General features: G+C 44.2%; 1 protein-coding gene across 2 annotated transcripts in view; it reads right to left on the reverse strand.

Moving 5' to 3' along the window:
- Nucleotides 1-3,872: 3,872 nt before the first annotated feature.
- The window catches only part of LOC146783132 (uncharacterized), a 46,807-nt gene continuing 31,036 nt past the window's right edge, over nt 3,873-19,643 (reverse strand). For both annotated transcript variants that reach the window (XM_085640066.1, XM_085640067.1), the window contains exon 2: nt 3,873-18,415. In XM_085640066.1, coding sequence (XP_085496192.1) covers nt 16,898-17,758 — 861 coding nt within the window. In that variant the 5' untranslated portion in view covers nt 17,759-18,415 and the 3' untranslated portion in view covers nt 3,873-16,897. The remainder of the gene's footprint in view (nt 18,416-19,643) is intronic.

Below are 19,643 nucleotides of genomic sequence, written 5' to 3' on the forward strand. Positions count from 1 at the left end.
CCTACAGAGCATAGAGAAAGGTTTTTATATCTTCCTAAAGGATAATAGATTCTTGGTGGAGCGAAGCAAAGGAGGGTGCAAGCTCCGTAACTGCGCGGCCTGCACCAAAACAGCGAGATCGACAACTCATGCCTTCTTGAATTAGGGAACAATAAGCAGAGTGGCACAGGCTGAGAGGAGCACACGGGTCCGACCCGTATGCTTGGTGAGGAGAGATGAGAGAGGACAGCAAGGGAGTGAGATAATTTGATTGAAGAGGTCAGGGATGAGGAGAAATGTGAATTGCCGAAGAGAAGTGTGGACACGCAGGAAGTGAGTGTGAGCCAAAGGTGAGGGCTTCTGTTAGAACAAAGGGGAGATGTGAAAGATAAATGGGGGGGGGGGGGGGGGGGGGGACTGGAGAGGTGTAAGATACGAAGACAAAAATTGAATGGAGAGACGAGGTGAATGAGAAGTGCTGAGGGGCACGGGAGGTGACGGGCCAGAGAGGCCATGACATAAATGCGAGAGACTGTTAGAGAGAAGGGCAGTGAAAAGACAGACTGGCAAGGGGCGATTAAAGGTGAAGTGAGAGGTTGAATGGGGAGACTTCAGAAGTTGTAAAAAGGGGTGAAAGAAAATGGCCTGCAAAGTGAGAGAGGGATCCGGGTTTGGGAGAGGAGAAAGGGATGGGAGGGAGGGAGGGAGTGAGTGAGAGGAAAGCTGCATGGGTAAACTGTTTAACTCTGCTCAAAACTGCAAGGGTTTTAAGGGACCCCTGCTTCTCCCGGTACCCGGGCCAGGTGAGCTTCTAATGTGGTAGCACGTATTCCTGCGGAGTGGAAGCCCCTTCACAAAGGTTGACTAGAAGTCTTTCTAATGTTAATTGCTGTATTTTGGTTAGAAACAGGTACTGATGGGGTGGAATCTTTCCTCTGTGTTACTGTGTGTAAAAAATTAATTTCATAATAATGAAGTAATGCTATCCCAAAATACGCTGCATCACATAACATCATTTACATTTTCTTCCCAAACAATTTAGTCAAACCTGTCGCGTAATTTGGTCCTCACCTGCCTCATAATTCCAGTAGCCCTGCCTACAGGTTTAGACATTTTGTCAGGAGGGGGTCCTTACACCTCAAAATGTTGACAGGGGGGGGTCTCGGCATCCAAAAGTTTGAAGACCTCTGCCATAGGCAAAAGCCCCCCCAAGGCCTGAGCCATGAGAGAAGTACTAAGCTCTAACCCATACCAAGAATTGAGAGTAGAACGCAGCCAGGACAGGGGCGGAAGGTACACCGCCGGCACCCTGCGACAGCGAAAAAATTCCTGTGCGTTCTCTGGGTGATAACGTCTTGAATCCAGACGGAGCACCAGAAAAAGCAGTGACAATACTGCAACTAAAAGCCAAAGTCCACAACAAGGACTACAAACCATGGAACTCATGGGAACCCAGACATGAGACGTTGAACTGCCGAGTCAGCATGTATGTCGAACAGGGTGAACCCATCAAAGGCCAAATCCCTAAGACGCTCCTGGACGTTGGCAGGGAAACAGCCATCATGCAGCCAGGAATGGCGGCGCAGAGCAACTGACCAGGCCTTAGCTTGACCCACCGAATCAGTGGTGTCCATGGCCGACCGAATGGAAAATTGTGCCATTTCTCGGCCATCACAAATGAATCGTTTCAGGTCAGTCGAGGCCCCTCCGGAAGAGAGGGAAGGAGGCGCTCGACTAAGTCCCAAAGGGCAGAAGTAGCCCGTGCAAACATGCAAGACATGCTCAGGGATCTAAGGCCTGCACTGGTGGACGCAAAGACATGGCGGCTACATGACTCCAACCATCGAGATTCCCAAGTGGGGGGGAGTAACGGAGGAGGGGCAGGGGGCAGCGAGACCGAAGCCGCCTGAACCACTGGCCTTGAGCCCTAGGGTGGAGGGACAAACAGACAGGGTCGTCTGGAGCAGGGCGATGTCGATGTGCAATAGCACGATCCACCGGGTCCACCCAAGAGGGCCTCACCCAAGTCCCCAGAAGAGCGTTGTACAACGACTCACCAAAAGGCAACAAGGGCTCCACTTCCACAGTGCCCTGGTTGAGTAAATCCAGCAAGGAATCAGAGGGCAGAGAGGCTGAGGGTGGCTTAACTTGTAAAGTGTCCGTAGCCCTGAGAACCACCCTCGCAAAAGCCGCACTAGCCACCGTTATTCGAGGTGGCGACAACAGGTCATCCATAGGGGATGGTATGGGGCTAATCCTACCACCAAAACATGGGGGCTCCACAGCCTGAGGACATCCAAGGCCCTGCCAGTGCATGGGGTCCCGCCCAGAAGGACAGCAAAGCAACCCTAGGGGTGGCGATCCCACAGGGGCCTCCTCAGATTCAGACTCCACAAACCGATGAACGGCCGGGAAATGGCACTGGTGCCGATCCGCGTCGAGACGGCATCGTATAGACGTCGAACTCCGAATGAGCCTCTTCTGTCCGGCGTCGACACGACTTCCACCGAGGTGGGAATCTGCGAGGAACAGTCGACTCGTAGTCGAGGACTACGACGCAGCCTCAGCCGGTGTCAGAGCAGGGAGCAGAGACATAGAAGGTTTGGAAGTGTGAGAAGGATGCCCCTCTGGGCTGTGTCCCGACGTTGCACCGACTCTGGAACCGGAGTCAGGGTGCTCAACCGGCACAGAGGGCGAATCCGCCGGCGAATTCTGAAACCCTACCCCCTCTATAGGGCCCGAAGGCGCGCAAGGGACAGGGGGTGACCCAAAGATGGCTAGCAAGGCTCGGGAATAGGCCTCCATCTGGGCCCGAATTGCCCCAGCTCCAGGAAATGGTGGTTAAGTGGGGGTCGACTCCTGAGGGCCCGTGCGAGGTCGATGACCTTTGTGACTTCTTTTTCTTGTGCTTACCTGTGGCAGGAGATAGATGTACACGTGAACGACTCCGCGACCTGTTCCTAACCGAACCCCCCTGCACGAGAAGACGACGACCGGCAGCGGGAGGACTCCGAACGGACATCCAGGCGGACAGCAACTTCCTGCGCCGTTCCCGCAGGGACTTCGGCTTCAGCCAGCGGCAGACGTCGCACTCCTCAGAGTCGTGGTGCTCTCCCAAGCACCACATACAGATCGCGTGTGGATCAGTAGCGGACATCTGCTGCATACAGGAGTCGCACGCTTTGAAGCTTGAAGGCATCACACACTGTTCCCGGATGCCAAAAGGAGTCGAGAAAGCCTGAAAAACAAAAACAGGCCAGAAATAACCACTTCTCCGGATCCGCGTTGGGACACAGAAAAGAAGAAAACTGACGTCAGCACACTGGGGGTGGAGGTCCTATATGGCTCCATTGCTGTCACTTCCGTGGACGACGACAGGACTGAGGAGGGAGACACCACCCCCCGGTGTGCAGAGGTACTCCTGGGGAAAACGTTTTCCACATCCAGTCTGACGCCTGGGGATATTCTAAGTTAAGGAATCTGCGGCTAGATGTCTCTATTAGATGAAAGTGTCCTGGGACTGTCAATGTCAAATGATATCCTCCAAGCATCACTGCCCCGATATCCCCCGCAGACCCCCCCCAAAACTAGGATGAGCAATTACCCACCCCAAGGATGATGCTGGTTTCATTTTAAAAGCAGTTAAAATGCAAAAAAAACTGCCACAATGAGCAGAGGCACATTCCTTTTTGTTACAGAAAAGTGCATTTGAAGTGAGGCATCAGTCTTTTTTTTTTTTTTTTACAACATAAAAAAAAATACACAGATAACAAGAGAAGCAGACTTTATCTAGTAATTTCAAAGAGCGCTACATGTCTCCTTGAGGTTATTGCAGAAAACATTTTAAACAACCTTGCTAAACTATTTCCAGAAACAATCCACAGGGAACAGATTGAGCCATCTGGTTTATTTTACATGCAGCTGAAACATTATTAAAGAAAGCATTGATACTATATACATATTTTTCTGATGCAGAATTTATATCAACTTATACAAGAAACACTCCTACTTGAAAGAAACATTTTTAGAATAGAGAATCCAAAACAAACCAAACAGACACACAAGTTAATTATAAAGCCGACCGTAAACACTAATAGAGAAAAGGTTAAAGGACATTTTCAATATCTACTGCCCTACAGAGGCAAGCTGCATCACATCCTTCAAAGTGTTTCATTACAGCTCAATGTCTTGACCTTCTGCTACTTTTACTACTCATTTCCACTCTTTTTCTGCGCTCGGGGAATTTGTCGCTTGAGGAACAAGAAAGTAAATTGAGAAAACCTGGAAGTTCAGCTATAATAACACTATGGATAAGTATGGCACATACGTGTTTTCTTTTTCTTACTTACCAACTGATAGAGCCATGTCAACATATTGCAACGTAATCACTCAAGGTGTTTCTCTACTATCATATCAGACAGTCCACTAGTCTTCTAAGTCCGTAGTAACATGCGACAGAAGCTAGTGTTGGGCCTCTTTAAGGAACACAATTGTATTTCGACCCTGGGAAAATCAATGTATGTTATAGAAGATAATCTCTCTGGTTAGAAGCCTGGATACCCTCACAGGTGAATAGTGCGCTTTACAAATCCTGATTGATGGATTAGAGATGGTGCAACAACCTAAGTTTAAATAAGGATACATCATAGTTGTGAACTTGATGTGACCAAAATGTTTTGTTTTTTAAACATTTATTTCAGAAACACCCACAATTCAAATTAACTTTATAGAACTCTAACATTCTTCTTACTGTTAAATATTTCATAAGTCTTACCTTTGGACTGAAAGTGACGATGTACATAAAGAGTTACATACCAAATACCGATACAAAACGTGTGCACCCGGAACCCTTTTAAGTTTGTTTTCTTGTTGACCTCCATTTGCTCCTTTTAACACACAATACATTGGCTTACAGCCCAAAATTCACAGACCTGGCTATACTAAATTTGCAACAGACTTAGATGTGTCTTGCTCACCACAATTCTACTGGTTAAACATATCATTATTTCTCAATAAATGTGCAGGATTTCATCTGAGAGACCACCAACCCCTTAAGGCATGTCACAAAGAGCCGCCTCTCATTTCTTTCTTAAATTTTACAGATCTGAGGTCGACCCCCTTTTCCCTGTTGTCATTCCCATACACCCTCATTGTACTCCCATCCTAATGCAGACCCTTGTAACTCACCCCCTACAGTTGCAATGCTCAGATGGTATTGAAGGAGGTTGTCGTACTTTATATTAAAAGGAATGGGAGAGAAATAATTTTAATGAGGATTCATATATTCTAGTCAGCCTACAACAATATATACACTTTGATATACACTTTGATCACATGCAGTCTTTTCCAATCATGGTGATGGAGTGCAAATTCATGGGTACTTTTTATTCACAAACAAAATGTTTACTTTAAAAACAATTGTGGTCATATTATGTTGATAAAGATCTTAGTGTTCTGAAATAACTTAAAATGTACACTTTCTGAAAGAAATGTGATTTTTTACACGTCAAGGCAAAGGCTGATCTTTATTCTTTATTTAAATGTTTGTTGTACCACAAAATATAGTCAGAGGAAATATCTTCTTCAGCCTTTATTAAAATTCCGTTACATCCAACTGTGCACTTTTAGTAGTTCTGGTCATCCTGTAAAATATATTTTGAGCTCCACTTCTACTCCTCTGTATTTTCCTGTGCTCTTGTTTCTTATTGCTTGGTGTTTAACTTTGCTATTTTGTCAGAATCAAGGCATCCATCTGTCCTCTACAAGCACCAATTTCCATTTACTGAATTTATTCTGCTGCTGGATGGTCTTGATAGTGGTTAGGCACATTGCTCTGACTCATGTCACTCTTAAAGGACAAGCAAAACCTCTCATTATTTCAGTATTCAAAGCACATAATACCATCAAACACTTAATTTTCACTACTAACTCCAGAACATGGCACTTACAGAAGATCCCCACCGCACACATCCTCTCCTGTACTCTTTCAAGACCGTTTCACTTGTATTTGAATTTCTTCTGATTATTATTATTATTACGGAGCACCTTCAGAATTTTGATATGTGGTATAGACAAAGACCGCATATGGTCAAAGGTGGCTGACTATTGCCCAGGCTACACAGAATGGAAGATCTTTGCAGTACAGTGACACCTTAATCCTCACACAATAGGCAACCAAGAGCGTATTAGAACTTTGCATGCCAGACCCACATCTAGAACATTTGGAGAACATAGTAATAGCTTCTAAGACTTCAAACATCGACAGTATGTACAGGGTTGGTTTGAATAAACCGCTAAACAGAACTGAGTTAGCAGTGACCACTGGTAAAACATCTTTTGGAGGCAATCTCCCAGTTGACTAGTCACTGATTGAGACACATTACTGCTAAATGAAACCCTCTCACGATCGATGAGGGAAGCTGGAGTAGTGATAATTACCAAACCAGGCAACAACCCTACGTCCTACACATCATACACATTCCACTCAATGCTGACACTAAGATATACAGAAATGTGTTAGCTACAAGAGTGCACGGGGTGGTGACATCCCTGACATGCATAGATAAGGACGGGTTCCTGCGCTTTCAGAATACTTCCAAGAACACGAGTAGGCTACCCCATGAGGTGGCTGAGAAGACCCAAAAAATGTGAAGTAGTGCCTTTAGACGTCAAGAATGCAGCTGCATTCTACAATTCTGTCATAGATGTAGACTATGAAAATAGTGTCCGAGTAGAGAGAGGCTGAAAAAAGCAAAAAAGACAGGTGGCCCTTCTCATCTTTTCTGTTTGCCCCGGTGCTGGTCTTACTACTTAACATTAAGAGAATGAGGTTTGTGAATGGGTTCTTCAGCACATTAAGTCATTCTACAAGGACAAGCTTCTGGTATATCTGCATGACCTCAAGCCCCATAATGATGCTGTCCCAATACATAATAAATACACTTAGCAAAATGTTAGTGAAAGATCTTAAACTCTCAGAAAGTTGCAGAGGAAAGACAAATGTGGAGCTTACTATGGTTCAGAAGTTGCAGAGAGACAGATAGGTCTCGGTGGTGGATTGGGGAACTGTGCAATATTGAACAGCCCATTTATGAACAAGAAATCTGACATTTGCTGAAGTCAGCTATATATTTAATATTAAGCCCTGCCAAATATTCCAGTCACAAACATTGCTCAAGGCAAATAAAGATGCACTGAGCTCCTGAATGGAAAAGTTTCCTGAAGCCAAACTACGTGGTGTGCTGCTCAGTGGTTTACAACAACATACTGGGCCAAATGAAGGATGAGGCAAGGCCGGCACTGGGGGAGAGGGTGGAGGAATTCAGAGCTACAGGTCAAGAAAACAGTAGAACAAAATTCAACAATATGGATGAGGAAACTTATTTATACTTTTGAAAACTTTTTCCTAAAATGTTAAGTTTAATCTATTACAGCTCAGGTGTTGCATAAGGCATAAATGCCACTGATGTTGCTTTGAGAATGTAATGACAGCAGAAACAAGAATTGGCAAAGCCGATAGGTCTCGCCTATGTGAGAGCTATTGGATTTTCCAATGTTTTTAGGTCCTGCTGAGACAGCGCAAGCTGTCTCTTTGAGACATTTTGTAAGTGGGTTTTCAAAAGTGCTACCCACATGATTTGGCAGGCCTAAAGCTTGAGTGCACGATGGCGTGCACGTGCACAGCTGCTGCTCGCACTCCCTCCTCCCTTCTCCCCCTCCCTTTTCGTCAGCTTTAATCAGGCTCCTCTGATGCTGGCATTCCCCCCTCCCTTCTCGCCCAGCCCTTCTTGTCACCTTGGCTTGTTTATTCACGTGGTCGTGTCACTTTCACGGCCAATGCTTGTTTTCAATGGGGTTGTGGTTGTCACCCTCCCACTATGCACCCGCACTTAACCCCTTCCTTCCTTTGTTTCCCTGAACGCATGGGACGAGCGTTCCCTGTATTACACAGAAGTGTGCTGTTAGGGGTGTGCTCTGGTAAAGTGGATAGCGCTTTTATAAATGCAAATTACATTGCAGGTAAAATTTACGTTATATCCACTCCGAAAGCCATAGGTTTTCAGATTGTACACAGGTTAGGATTTAGGTTAGGTCACTAATACGGCTGTAATTCTTGTTTAACTTGAAAACTGAGCACGGCGCTGCTTCACGGACACTGCGCTCGGTTTATTCATATATTTTTTAACTTTAACACTGAGCACAGCGCCCGTTTCAAGGACACCGCGCTCAGTGTTAAAGTTAACAAATATATAAAGAAACTGAGCGCTGTGTCCAAGAAGCGGCGCCGCGCTCAGTTTTACACTGAAGCATTTGCAATGCAATCAAACCTGTTCCATTGCAAATGCTTGTTTGTCTACTCTTCGTTCTCGGGTGGTTTGAAGTTCAGCTGGGGAATGGGGATAACATCCGGCTCCCCTGGTGGTGGCTTCTCTGATATGGCCGCCCTCAGTGTGAGCACATTAATACCACAGGGTGTAGCGTTGGGAACACAATTTATTGCCTGGTCACCAGCAGGGCACAGGCAAAACAGGCGGATGGACTGTGCAGAGGGGCGGGGCGGGTGACTGGTGGTGGTGAGCGTGGGCTGCTCTGTGGGCCTGTACTCCAGGGGTGTGTGGAAGGTGTGACTTCAAAATACACCGCTCTGCAGCAGCTGCCTGTCCTGCCTACTCGGGCGGAAGCTCTTGAGGTTCACACAGAGCTCCGGATCGGGACAATAACCGGCTGAGTGGTGTTGGTACGATAAAATCTACGACGTGCAGGTTACACGCATATCTCTGCTGCTGACATGTCAACCGACTGAACTATGCCACCGACTGAACTATATATAATATAAATATAATACTTTAATATTGAATGTGCCACTCCGAACAGAAAGTGATCGAAACATTGCTAAGACAGCCTTTGGAAACAGTACTGAAATCCCTTTTAATACATTATTAAAAAACGTACAACAATTTAATAAATATTTCCTTAAGTGGTGTTTCAAAAGTTCCATTTTATTTATTCTAATTTGCTCAGCTCTAGCATTAAAATATCACAGTGGACAGCTGAATAATGTTATACCTTAGGACTGACACGTGCCTGCATCCCACGTTCCAAATAGTGACCGATGTGATGGTGAAAGTCTGCACAGTTCCTATGCTAGGCCTTTAAACCATGCAAGGTTCCCCTACAGTGTCCTCAGAGCTGCTGATTTACATTGGTCTAAAGTCAACAAAGTAGGACCGCGTCCATCCCACAAATCTGACCGTTTATGCCACACAAAAGGAGAGCTATTTGACTAAGCACTAGATAAACTCAGAGGATCGCTACCGCTGCGCCTAAAATAAACACGAATCGGGGATGAGGGAAGCGGCAGAAAATGCTGCCCACGCTCAACAATCAATTGACACAGCTGACGGATTGGAGAAACACAAAGAACGACAATTCCTGAACAACTTGGCTAACACCTTGTTTAATGTAACTGGTGTTCATTCAAAGCACTCCAATACCTTTGGCTAGAGTTGGCACTATGCAAAAACTGCAAAAACAAACAATAAACCTGAATAATTTAATAGCAGTAACAACGAGTGCAGCACAGGAAAATCACCCTTTATATGTCAGTAGAAAACAAGTTAGACCATTCATTTCACTATTCGGCAAAAGGATATTAGTGGCTTAGGGCGCCTAAAGGTAAAAAGAGCTCAGTTTTATGAATGATTGTGTCATACATTCACTCACACCAGTGTAACTCTCGCTCATTTATTTTCCTAAACCACAGACTAATATATATGTATGGAAAGCAGCAACTAACATCATCGAGTGTAGAAAAAAGAAAATGTCAGCATGCTCCTGTCATGCTAATGCAACTCTAGAATTCAACAAATCTTAGCTCTTTATTAATAAATTACTAGTTGGCAAAACAATGTGTGATTATGTAAAGTGTCCAGCACATAATAGGAGTAAAAAGCTTTTGTTCAGGGCTGAAATAATGAATATATGTTTCCTGTGGCAAAGGGTCAAGCCCTCTGACAGAGAGGGCGCCATGTCAGTGCTGTGATGTACCGCTGTCAGAGAGGGCCACCGAGGCGGGACGCCATGATTGCGGCCCACACCAGCTCGTCTAATGAAAACCAAAGAACCTTGTGAATATGGGCGAACACAAAGCTGCGTCACCTGGCTGTTCCTCCTAGGCGTCGGCGCATAATTTATTATATAAATCACCATTTAGATTGACTGAAACCTGCGTTAAAAATAAGAAATGTTTAAATATCTATTCACTGCAGTTCTGAAGGCAACCGTCTGCAACCAACTATCTTGCTGTCTCACAGTTAAAGCAACAACACTAAATTTTAGTTATCGGTGGCATATTCGCCTACAAATACAGTGCGGGTGGTGGGTGAGTGAGCCGCTCTATGAGGGTGGGCCGCATTTTTGCCATGATCTACCACTTTAATTACCATCTGTGGTTCGAGTGAAATTGATAAATGTAGAATCCATGGAAAACTGAGGATCCGCTGCTTGCCCTCATCTGCAGCGAAATATGTTTTTTTAAAGGGCAGCGATATATTGTGCGTTACGGAAAAACGAAAAACCAGTTTACTCGGGACCATTAATAAATCGTCTGGGCCGGTTTTACGGCAGAGCGTATCATTTTTTTTATTTAACCTCGGATCGCCTGGTGGAGTAGAAAACACTGCTATAAAATGTGCCAAAGCAGCATTTGACTAAACTCTGAAATTGTAACTAAAGAGCTTGCCTATGAATATGCCTTGCCTATGCGCTTGTATGATGAATCCGCTTCGTTTCCGTAGTAACTGTAATTTAGATTGGATCATAAAACTTCCAGGGTCCTCCACAAAAGGCTCCTCATTTACTTTCAAACAGGCACGGGTGACAGTCTGAAGAACAAGAGGATAAGCAGGGGCACGGTTTGCATTACAGCTCTATCAGTCTTTCACTCACTGGCGTGAACAGGGCACTTTTTTTATCCCCCTTTCCCTTTAGGGTGCGACTGTAAATGTTATCAGATTCATTACAGAACCAGGAGTATCATCTGCCTCTCATTCTTTCCCCCAAACCACCATCACAACAAGCTCTGCACTTCAGCAGGGAGGCCAAGCAATGGATGCTCATGCATGACCTCTGAGCGCCCAGACTGGGCAGCTCAGTAGTCCATCCGTCAGAATCCTGCAGGTCCTTCGGGCTCTTGTTCTAAAAACCTGGCACCTTTTACAGCAGCAGAATCCAGATTTGCACTAAGTTGCAATATAGTGCGCCAATCACATGCTGTACGTGGAAACATACTCGCCCTTCCAAGCTCCGCACGAGTCAGGCGTCATTTATGTACAAAGCAATCTGTGGCATGATAGCATACAGATACAGTTACTATATCACAGCAACACGGATGGCGCCTAACTCCGCCTTAGCCATGCCTTCGCGGCATAGCCAATAGGTCTCGCTTTTGGGACCTTATAAGAATTTAGTTATGCAGCCCAATATCCTTGGTGCAACAACATCAACTGTTGCATGGCTAAACACTTATAAGGTCCCAAAGGCGAGACCTATTGGCTATGCCAATGCTTGTTTAGCTATGTTGTAGAGCAGAGTGGGTGCTGTGCAGCATGGCTAAACGTTATTTACAAAGGGCTGTAAATGGTATTTAAAGCAGTGCTATGAAGGGGGAATGCAATTTAAAAAAGCGTGCTTATAGTATTTGTTTTTAATAACTGGCTATAAGACACTGGCAAAGCAAATAGCTCCCACATAGGCAAAACCTATTGGCTTTGCCAATGCATGTTTTCCTGATTTCTCTGTTCTCTCTCCTTTCCTCTTCTCGCTCACTGGCCCCTTTATATGGGCTGATTAGTTTCTGGGTGTGAAGATGCCCAATGTGCATGGTTTATATTCAACTATTGGTACCTGTGTTTTCTGACAGTTTGGTGGGGGGTGAGATCAGTGGGGGTGTTTATGCTCGTCTGATGATTCCTGAACCCCACGTCTAATTGAAATATTTAAACCTACGATTAGACTACAGATGAATTTATATCAAATCAGCCTTAAGAAACGTTATTTCAAGTGATACATTTAACCACTATCTCGAGGGGAAAAAACCTACTTATTGACCTAAAGAAATTTGAAAACTAATCTGCGTGTAGGCGAACAGAAAACTGTTTAGAGAGCTGGGGAGAGCACTAAAATCCCAAACATGCAGAAACATGGGCCATCTGAAACCAGATGAAGATATGCAGCAGTGTGACAAGAGCCAGCCAAGGTTGCACTTTTATAACATACAACATGGATACATGCAAGTTTAAACGGAAACTGCTGCCACAACCTTCAGTAGCAGATGTTTTAGTAAAAATCATTATTTGTTCCATCTGCTTTCACTTAATTCATACAACTGAATTTGTATTCTGTTTGGCAACTCCACAATTTTTCGCGCTCACAATACATCCAGTAAACGGCCAAGTGAAGCGCTCAATATGTGGAAACCGTCTTCAATTTGTTGGTTTTGCTGCTGTCTTTGTACAACACACATCTGTTAATGAATTTTGACAGTCTTGCATAACATTCTAAAATGTTTTGAACAATGCAGTTTAGGCCTCGATGCAATAATACGGAATAATGTTCCTGAAAACTCGGTTTAATTTGTAGGCCTGGGCGGTAAATTCCGTTCCGTTTGCGGAATTTGCGGAATTTGGGTAATTTCGCGTTCCGCGGAGAACGCGAAATTGCCCAAAAATCTGCGTTCCGCGACTTCGCGAAATATTTTGCTTGTTCGCGTTCTCAATATGCGTGTTCGCGAGATATTTCACCCCGAGCACGCAAACAGCGATCGCGAACATGAAAAAAGTATCGCGAACAAGTAATTCCGCGTGTTCGCGGAATTTCTGCGTGTTCGCGGAGATTTTTTACCGTTTCGCGGAGATTTGCGTAACGCGATTACGCAAATTCCGCCCACCCCTATTAATTTGTAATGAGCCTGAGTGGTGGCTCAATGTGCTGTGCAGAAAGAGAATGTGCTTTAAAGAAATACCACCATTTTATTTATTTTGAAAGCACTACTAATCCCAGTGCAGGGTGCTAGAGCGTTTTGTACAGCATACATATTACCTATCTAGCTAAAATAAAAATCTGTCATCCACATGTTACATGATGTGCTATTTAAGGGTTATATTACAGCCTTGTAAATGGAGCACAGGAGGGGCACGAGGAGTGTAAGCTGCATTCCTCTTTCCTATAAACAATGTCCCTTTGAAGTCAGCAAAAAAGCAAAGTATACACCGAGCTCCCTCGAAGACACAGCTTGATATTTGAACTCTATCTTTGAATGAACAGCAAACGTGACAATATAAGAACAAGACTTAGAGGCCTGTTTACAGAAGCAAATTTGTGGAAGAATACAGTAAACACGGTTTAGGCAACGGGAGGTTCGAACTGAGCCTGCAGAGCTTAAAGCAAAAAAAGCCAGCAAATAGAAAGCCAGAAAATGTGAGTTACTAACCTGAAAGTCAAAGGTAAGCAACGGGCCGAATGCATTCCTAGATCGACTTTGACAGTCTCCAAGATGTCTTCAGCAAACCAGAAAGCTGAGCTGTCTGGTAGGCTTTGACCTAAAAACAGTTATCACAAAGGTGGACATATTCAGGACTTCTTCCATCTAATCAGGACAATACTTGTCAAAGAGAATTAAGGGGTGGAGGTCTTTGAGAAAAGCAGTGATGGAATTGGCTCAAAGGTCGGATATCACAGTCTGCTTGTTTGCTGTTGCTCTCGCCATAGGGATGTAAAGTTAACATAAGATAATGCAACTGATGCAATTCTGGGTAGTCTGAGGTGGAAGCAGTACATGATAAACGGCAGGACAACTGGTGATTTTAGGTGCACGACCCAAAGCATGCTTGAGGACTTCTCTCTAAATGCCTTGTGTGAGCCCTGATTCTTTGATCCACGACAAGAGACACCTTTAAGTTTTTTTGCGCTAACATGCTTGTTTATTAATACCATCTATCATTTATGGGTTTTAAATTACTATAATAAAAAATACAAGAACCAATAAAAACCTTCAAATATATTTTTCCCAAATTCTTCAATATTTTTAAATGCATGCCAAACACCGGCAAAGCCACCACCTTCTTTCCCCACACGAATTTCAAGAGGGCGATCATACACTTGCTGCACCCTCAAATTGTGAAGCAGTATATTCTACTTCCTGAAAGACTTACTTTATTTCCTCTTTCAACTGTAATTAAGTAGGATTCAAGCAGCTTCTTAAAAAGAAAAACGTCTCCCTGCCTCATTCACTAACAATAGGGGTTGTGACGCTGGCTACCGCCATGGAGCAATGAACAAAGGAAAATTAATAAGGAAAATAACCTAACAGATTGAATAAAACCAATATAAACAAACAAACAAAAGTTAAAAGCAATGACTTGCACACCAAACACAAGCAAATGGAAGAGGGTCTGTTCTAGATCAGGCACTTCAGAAATAAAACTGAAATCAGCTTAATGTCCTGGACTGTAGTCTGCTTAGAGAGTCCAGGAATACCTCTCCTAAAGGTGTGAATGCAACAGTTTCAAACACTCATGCCCTGTACACAGACATCACGCTTGCCTGTAGCACATGTAAGAGTGGCAACTACTATGAGAGATCATCCGAGGACATGGCAATCCTCACTCACTAAATATTACGGGCATTACTGCCCACAACCGTAGGCTCCTCTCACAGCCTGGACAGCTTCAGCACTGCGTTTCATCTGCTGTGGAGGGCTGGCTGCCCTTGGCACAGCCTGCCCAAATACACAGGGCATGGACGGCAATTGGCTCTGCTGTCCCGCCACACAAATCTTTTACAGTATTATTCCAGTTCGTGTTCGCATACAAGGCCATGGTCTCCACTTGCGACATCTTCTCTCCAGGCCTAGTAGTTTGTGAACTACACCTGGCATGTACATGCCATGCTATTTGCAAGTACATCATCGAAACCTATCGGCATCAGACAAACCCAGCAGTAACGGAGACAAATATGCACAAGGGGGTCAGGGGTGATTATGTCCTGCTGCACCTTTCCCCTGAAGGTTCCCTCAATGGATGAACATCCTGAATTAATCAAGAACGTGAAATTCCTGGCAAATCTCTCGGCCAATGATGTAAAACCCTGGAACATTTTTTTCTTCAATAGATACTATCTCCAAATAGTATTTGTTTTTGCAATCTTATACAGCTTCCACCTCTGTTGCTTTCGTGACTTTCAACCTTTCTGGTCAGTGACCATCAACAAGATTAACAATGAATGAACAACACTACAAGGCATGTTAGTGACTGTTGACAGCATTGCAAATACCTAGCACCAACCAGGGTCACAGCTGAAATAAATATTTTAACAAATTGTCTGCCATGCCAGTCAGTGTCTTCGTCTTACACACGAAGGTCCTTGGTTATGTCATGTTGGGCGAGATTCTGTAGCTGCACATTCACCCAGCATATTTTTTCAACTGACCCAGAAGGCGCAAGGAGAATTGAAAATCATCCAGCATCCACTGATGGTGCCTTCTTATTCTGATGGGTCCTTGCTCAGTGCAGGTCATTGAAATGCATTCAGAATTCACTTCATGTTTACTTTCCTATCAGTTCTGGTGAGTTCTCGTGGATTAGAACCAATTTAAGCCTTTCCCACAAATGCACAATTTGGACCCGATTTAGAGTTTGATAGATGGGTTACTCAGTCACGAACAAGACAGAAATCCTGTCGGTCTTTTTACAAGTGCCAAAGGCTATAAAGCACTAGTAATATGGCAGGGAGGATAATCCACCAGCCAAACTCCATATCAGGCTCCTTTTCGGTGCTCGAATCTCAAGGCTGTGTTAGGTGTAGCTTACACACAGTTACAGGATCTAACCTCATTCGTAAGTGAAGGCACACCAGAATAATGGTCTGCACCGTAGGTAGCACGACACTAGAGGTTTGAGCGCCAATACGATGCACATTATATAGTGTTTTCCGCATCTTAGGATATATCATCTTACTACTGACCACCAATGTTCATGATGGACTGATGGCACAGCAAAGATGTCTGACGTGGTGGAAACAAAGGCAATACAAACACATCTAAACCAACTAGACAACAGTGAATGAGTTCACGGAGGTTTCTTTAGAAGTCATAATTGAATTATCGTTCTTGTGACATACAATGCATGTGCAGGTTTCCTGACCTGCGTGCATTCCCTGAAGTCCTTCAGTGTTATAACTGGTAAAGTTCAGTGCATCTGTAACAACAAAGTGTATGCCCTCACAATTCAGAGCATAAATCTGTTTCTAGTAAAACATTTCTCACAGCAAGCTCAGAAATTTTGAAATCAATACTGTGTAAGTTCACACATAACATGACCTTGCATGTAATTTCCAAATTTGGTGTTTTCCCTAATTCACTATTCTGCTGTACTATCCAACACTATTGCATACCATAACTGGAAACATTCATACTCAGGCTAAATGGCAGCTTTAAAACTTTATACTACAACTTTCCCAACATTATGGCTCACAAGGGTCTTCGAATGGCAGGACAATTATCGATACACGTCCACAAAGAGCATTCCAATCTATTATCCATATCAATGACAATATTACCAATAGTGTGAGCCATCCTGATTAATCTAAGCATGTTTAATTAGCTTAAGATTTGGAGCCAGGGGTATCCCGCTCTAATGTGCGTGAAGAAAATGTCATACTGCATGGCACGCAATGGAAACACCATCACCAGCTACACTCCTTATACGTCAGTAACCATTAACACTGGGTATGGTGTAGCCTACTGCCCATCTGCAAAGCATTTCAGTGCCTCATCAGTGGTTGTAGGAGCTATATGAATACCTCTACCATATGTGGTGTCTTCTCTCATGTGTGTACACTGACATGATCTTGGACCTGAAGATCAACTGATATTAACTTCACTTTCACTTATGTCCTTTTCTCCTCTGTGTGTTCGCAGATGTCGCTTTAGGGCTGATGAGACTCCGAAACCCCTGCCACATTCTTTGCAGCTATATGGTTTTTCCCCAGTGTGTCTTCGCTTATGGGCCCTTAGATGCGATAAGGCTCTGAAAGTCATCCCACAGTCACTACATTCATATGGCTTTTCCCCTGAATGTATTCTCCGATGGGCTGTTAAGCTTGACGAGGCTCTGAAATTCATCCCACATTCTGTGCACGTATGTGGTTTTTCTCCTGTATGTGTTCTCTGATGCCGTCTTAGGGCTGATGAGACATTGAAACTCATTCCACACTCACCGCATACGTATGGCTTTTCTCCTGTGTGTGTTCGCTCGTGCGCTCTTAGGTTTGATAACCGAGAACAGTCCAGCCCACATTCCTTGCATATGTAGGTTTTTCTTTCTATGTGTATTTGCTGATGGACCCGTAGCGAAGGTAAGTCATTGAAACTCATACTACAGTCTGGACACACGTATGAATTATCTCCTACATGTGTTCGCTCATGTTTTCTCAAGATTGATGAGTCATTAAATTTCTTTCCACATTCACTGCATGTGAATGGCTTTTCCCCTGTGTGTATTCGCTGATGAATTGTTCGATCAAATGATCGACTGAAAGCCATCCCACACTCACCACATATGTAAGGTTTTTCTCCAGTGTGTGTTTGCTGATGGCGTTTTAGGCTCGATGAGCGAGTAAAGCCCTTCCCACATTCGATACATACGTACAATATTTCTCTTGAAGGTACAGAGGCAAACAAGGGTATGATTCGGTGTGCAAGCGATTGCTGCTGGGCCATCATTGTTCAACACTCCTTTATAATATTTCAGATATACGTCAGCCAATTTCACAGCATGGTTTAAATGTCACTTAAGAGTATCACATATAATGCACAACAAACTCTTTTGTGTAAAGTTTCCAAGCTGGGCAATGGTTTTCATAAAAATTGTTTGACTAATGAATCTTATTGTTCGTTTGGAGTTCCAGTCATGTGTTCTGCAATGGACTGAAAACACTTTCTATTCAACTTTCTTTTGTCCAGCTCTTCATTTAAGTTTGCTGCACCTTTGAGCCAGCTCCATTTGCAGTGAGTGGTCCATCGATGAGTGTGCTGACAACTGATTATGTATTTGAAAGGTTAGCACTGTACAAAACCACTTATCGATATTTCTGGATCATGGCTGGTACATAGCAGGGCATGTCACCTATTCAGATTCTATGCAGACATTTTAGGAGTCCAACTGCAGGGTGGCACTCAGCTCCGCATCTTACAACCACCTGACTGACCTTGCTGGTTTCAACTGTGTGTCTGTTCATGTGAGTGTTTCTCGGTTTCAATCTTGTTCCTTCAGATTCTGATTGCAGACCATTTTCTCCCTGGTTCTTAAAGCAGTTTTGTGACAGGAGCCATCAGTAATTCAATTCATGTTCCATCTTCCTTACATGCGTTTGAAGATTTCTGTTGGATGTAAATATATTTACCATAGTTAAAACCTAGAATATGTCTTTCATACTAATTAAAAACAACGCAAAAAAACACCTAACTAGTTATTGAAGAACTCACTTTACAAATTAACACATTTCAAATATAATAAATCATAAATGGAACAGGTAACAAAAAACATTGAAAGCCACAAAACTGTCAAACACAAGTAGCAAAATGACCAGAAAATAGAGGAGTGCGAGTTACCCAGAACGCTGTATCATCAGTAAACCTTTTTCTCAAACCTTTTATTTTAGAGGTTTTTAAAAGTTATTAATATGTACACTGTAACCCCAATGATGCACATCAATGGGTAGTTTCTAAGTAGGTTACGGCCCACTCCAAAAGATAGCACAAAACCTCACACACTCGCAAGGTCCAAGATTATGTGTGGATCTTTGGCGCACTGTGTCAACCACGTCTTCAAACCATTACCATCTCATCAACATGTCCACATAGGCCGAACCATTACCAACTCACTTTCAACCATTCACTCACTGTAAGATGGGGAGCTTCTCAAAGAGGCATGATGTGCTATATAAATAATTCAGCCGATTACCCAGAAAGCACGGTTACTCATAGTACGGCCCGGCAAGCCTTCCTTAGCGGCCCGCGGACCTTGCAGACATCCTGTGTTTTAAAAAAAAAAATTAAATAGTGTTAGCAAACACTGCCGGGTGCAGCAAGCCGGACTCTGAGACTCTGCTCTGTGTGGGCCGGGGGATTCCAGTGAGTGTCAAAGTGGAGATGCAGGGGCCTAAAAGGTGAAATACAACAAAGCTTTATTAACATGTAAATGGTCTTTTAAAGACCTGTGAAGTACTCGGTTGCGGCTGTGTGCGCGCGCTGGGAAGTTGTCTCAGCCCGGGCTGATATGAGAGGGGGAGAGAGCGAGAGAGGGGGAGAGAGCGAGAGAGGGGGAGAGAGCGAGAGATGGGGAGAGAGCGAGAGATGGGGAGAGAGCGAGAGATGGGGAGAGAGAGGGAGCGAGAGATGGGGAGAGAGAGGGAGCGAGAGATGGGGAGAGAGAGGGAGCGAGAGATGGGGAGAGAGAGGGAGCGAGAGATGGGGAGAGAGAGGGAGCGAGAGATGGGGAGAGAGAGGGAGCGAGAGATGGGGAGAGAGAGGGAGCGAGAGATGGGGAGAGAGAGGGAGCGAGAGATGGGGAGAGAGAGGGAGCGAGAGATGGGGAGAGAGAGGGAGC

The sequence above is a fragment of the Triturus cristatus genome, chromosome 12 (genome assembly GCF_964204655.1).
Source record: "Triturus cristatus chromosome 12, aTriCri1.1, whole genome shotgun sequence".
In the NCBI taxonomy this organism is placed as follows: domain Eukaryota; kingdom Metazoa; phylum Chordata; class Amphibia; order Caudata; family Salamandridae; genus Triturus; species Triturus cristatus.